The 3,153-nt window shown below is 63.4% G+C and overlaps 1 protein-coding gene across 1 annotated transcript in view; it reads left to right on the forward strand.

The window, feature by feature from the left end:
- Nucleotides 1-2,739, forward strand: part of LOC108523519 (DIS3-like exonuclease 2) — a gene marked incomplete at its 5' end in the record, with an annotated part of 4,925 nt that extends 2,186 nt beyond the window's left edge. Inside the window, 3 exons of the mRNA XM_017864158.1 lie at nt 1,709-1,856; nt 2,269-2,399; nt 2,531-2,739. Of these exons, the coding sequence (XP_017719647.1) occupies nt 1,709-1,856; nt 2,269-2,399; nt 2,531-2,710 (459 nt within the window). The remainder of the gene's footprint in view (nt 1-1,708; nt 1,857-2,268; nt 2,400-2,530) is intronic.
- Nucleotides 2,740-3,153: the final 414 nt, after the last annotated feature.

Below are 3,153 nucleotides of genomic sequence, written 5' to 3' on the forward strand. Positions count from 1 at the left end.
AGTGAGCTTCTGCATCAGGACACCAGGGCTATCTCAGGAGGACGGCTGGGCCTGTGGGAAAGCCATGGTCCCCACCCATCCCACTCAACCCTGAGCCACCTCCACCAGCCAGGAGGGGCCAGGGCCCTTCATCAACCTCACCCAGGTCATCTGGGGAAGTGGGCCACCGCTGAGAACAAAGCCCAGATGTGTCTGGGAGTGGAGGCTGTGCCCACCTCCCCCGGAGACTTGCCCCCAACTTAACCCAGGGCCCAGCAGGGGCTGGAAGGGAAGTGGAGTTAGGGAGCCCAGCAGGTCACCACCAGCTACGCCCTGGATTCCAGGGCCCATGTGCACAGAGTAATGGGAGCTGGCTGTCTGTCTGGCCAAGGGCACAGGAGGGTGAGTGTATATAGCAGCCAGGGAGCAAGGGAGCCAGCGAGACACACAGGAGTGACTTTGGACCTCTGCAAGGAACCCGTTCACTCGCTCCCAGGCAGCAGCACTGGCCTTTACACTCAGCCCTGAAAACTGGGGGACTGCAGGACAAGCAGCTTCAGGGGCTTGTGGCCCCAGCTGGGACGGGCTATGTGCTGGTCCCTAGAGACTCTGGGTCAATCTCCCCCTGTCCCAGCCCTGCCTCCTGCCCAGAACAAAGGTCTCTGGAACTCCGCCCTCTGTGTCTCAGCCCCTGGGAGGGTCAGATGGTTGGAGATGAGAAGGGCCAAGTCTGACAGGCTGGAAACTGCCTCTCTTGGCGGCTGTGGTGTGGAGTATTGGTGAGCACAGAGGTGCCCAGGTGAAGTGTGGCTTCAGCTGGGCAGGATCAGTGCCAGAGGGGATGAGGATGGCCCCGACCAAAGGTGGGCCTGGGCCAGAGAGGAAGCACCCAGGAGCCTGAGGCCCTTATTGCACAAGGCAGGGGGTCCTGGGCTTTCTCTCCCTCCTCCCACTCTGGCCAGATGGGAGGATGGATGTTGCCTCCTTGAACAAAGACCCACAGGCTCCTTGGCTTCTGCTTGTGTCTCCAGCAGACACTGTCTGCAGCCCCCATTGCAACAAAACTGCAGGCCTCCTCCTCCTCATCGTCCACCTCCACCACCACTTCCTCCTCTTCCTCCTCCACCGTCACCTCCTCGTCCTCCGCCACCACCACCTCCTCGTCCTCTTCCTCCTCCTCCTCCACCATCGCCTCCTCCTCCTACTCCGCTGCCATCACCTCCTCCTCCTCCCTTACCTTTCTTTCTTCTTCCTTCTTCCTGGCGATGGTAGCTGCCCCAGCCCCATGCTGGGGAAGGGTAGACCAGAGACTCTTCCCTCCTGGTGGTGCTCAGCAGTAACTCAGCAGGGACTGGACTTGGGAGGCTCAGCTCGTGCCCCCTACCCTGATAGCATCCTGGGGGTTCCTGGCTCTCTGGTCCTCAGCGGGGTGGACCTGTCCAGGCCATTCTCAGTGCTGCCACCTTGAGGGCATCTGGGAGGCCCAGGCAGGCCAGATTTGTCTCCTGGAAAGGACATGGGCACCCATGGGCTCTGCCCAGCCTCCTGGTCTCCCCTTGGGTCCCCTTGTGCAACAAGGGCCCTGGCCCCAGTCCTCCCTGGCTTCAGCCAGCAGCCCATCAGGTCTGTGCACACACTGCTGCCAACAGTGAGGCTGTGGGTGGTGCCAGCCCTCCGGGCCTGGCTGGGCAGCTGGCCTGGCCAGGCTCTGACCCATCCCGTCCCGCAGATGGCACTGTACTTCTGCTCGGGGCTGCTGCAGGACCCGGCGCAGTTCCGGCACTACGCGCTCAACGTGCCCCTGTACACACACTTCACCTCACCCATCCGCCGCTTTGCCGATGTCCTGGTGCACCGCCTCCTGGCTGCTGCGCTAGGTAAGGGGTGTGATCGGGGCCAGGGCAGACCTGGGCCAGCTCAGGGCTGCCCACTCCCACAGCGGGTGCTCGGTGGCCCAACACCACTCTCCCGTGACCGCGGAGGTCCAAGGGTGGGGCAACCCAAGCGTAGGGGAGCTTGGCCTGGAAACTCCCTACAGGCCAGTGCCGCAGAAGCTGCATGGGGCCCACAGCCAGCCCTGAACACGGCCAGGAGGAGGGCGCTGACCTCAGAGGGCCGCTTTCTGCTGCCCTGGGAGCTGGGTGCTGGGGTCCTAATCTGTTGCCGGGGGTGTAGCACCATGCAGCCCATCCCCCAACCCTAGCTCTTCCCGGCCCCCCAGGCTCCCACCCTCATGTCTTGCCTACTCCCCCATACAGCACCGCCCACCACCCTGCCCCCTCTTCCCAGGCTATAGGGAGCAGCTAGACATGGCGCCCGATACCCTGCAGAAGCAGGCGGACCACTGCAACGACCGCCGCATGGCGTCCAAGCGCGTGCAGGAGCTCAGCACCGGTCTCTTCTTTGCCGTTCTGGTCAAGGTGAGCTCTCCAGCCTGGTGCCCCTCACCTCCCTCTGGCTCCTGACCCTCCTGGGCACCTACTCACCAGGAGGCCTCGAGGAGCCCAGGGCAGTGTCAGGAGGCACCATGGCTGCAGCACTGTCCCTGCAGGAGAGTGGCCCCCTGGAGTCAGAAGCCATGGTGATGGGCGTCCTGAACCAAGCCTTCGACGTGCTGGTGCTGCGCTACGGCGTGCAGAAGCGCATCTACTGCAATGTGAGTGCCCTGGGAGAGCCCAGGGGCGGGCGGGGCAGCCCAAGCCATCCCTCACTGGAGGGGTACAGGCTGTGATGGGTCACACTCCACCCCTCGCTCCCCCAGTCCTAGCACAAAGCCCACCTGATGGGCCTTGCAGAGACGCCCAGCTCTCCTGCCTGGGATGGTGGCTCCAGGCCCGGGGTCAGGCCTGGCCCCCTTCCCCAAGGACCCAGGAACCAGAGATCAGGCCCCTCCATGGCCAGTACAGCTCGGCAGGGTGTGCAAGCTTCAGGGACTGTGTTTACAGGAATGTGAAGGAATGAGAGGCCAGAGAATGGTCCTTGGCCGCTCTGGAAACTGTCCCCTGAAGACAAGGAAGAGAGCTGTCCCTGGCTTGGCTCCTGCCCTGAGTGACTGTTGATTCACAGTTCTCTCCAAGGGGACGTGGGCCTGTCCTAACGCTGCCTTAGGGGCTTGGCTCCAGCTGGCCCTGGGGTCTGCAGGTCACCACCTGGCCCCTGTGCCTGGCTTTGAAT

Source organism: Rhinopithecus bieti, unplaced genomic scaffold, assembly GCF_001698545.2.
Source record: "Rhinopithecus bieti isolate Rb0 unplaced genomic scaffold, ASM169854v2 scaffold_76145, whole genome shotgun sequence".
Taxonomy (NCBI): domain Eukaryota; kingdom Metazoa; phylum Chordata; class Mammalia; order Primates; family Cercopithecidae; genus Rhinopithecus; species Rhinopithecus bieti.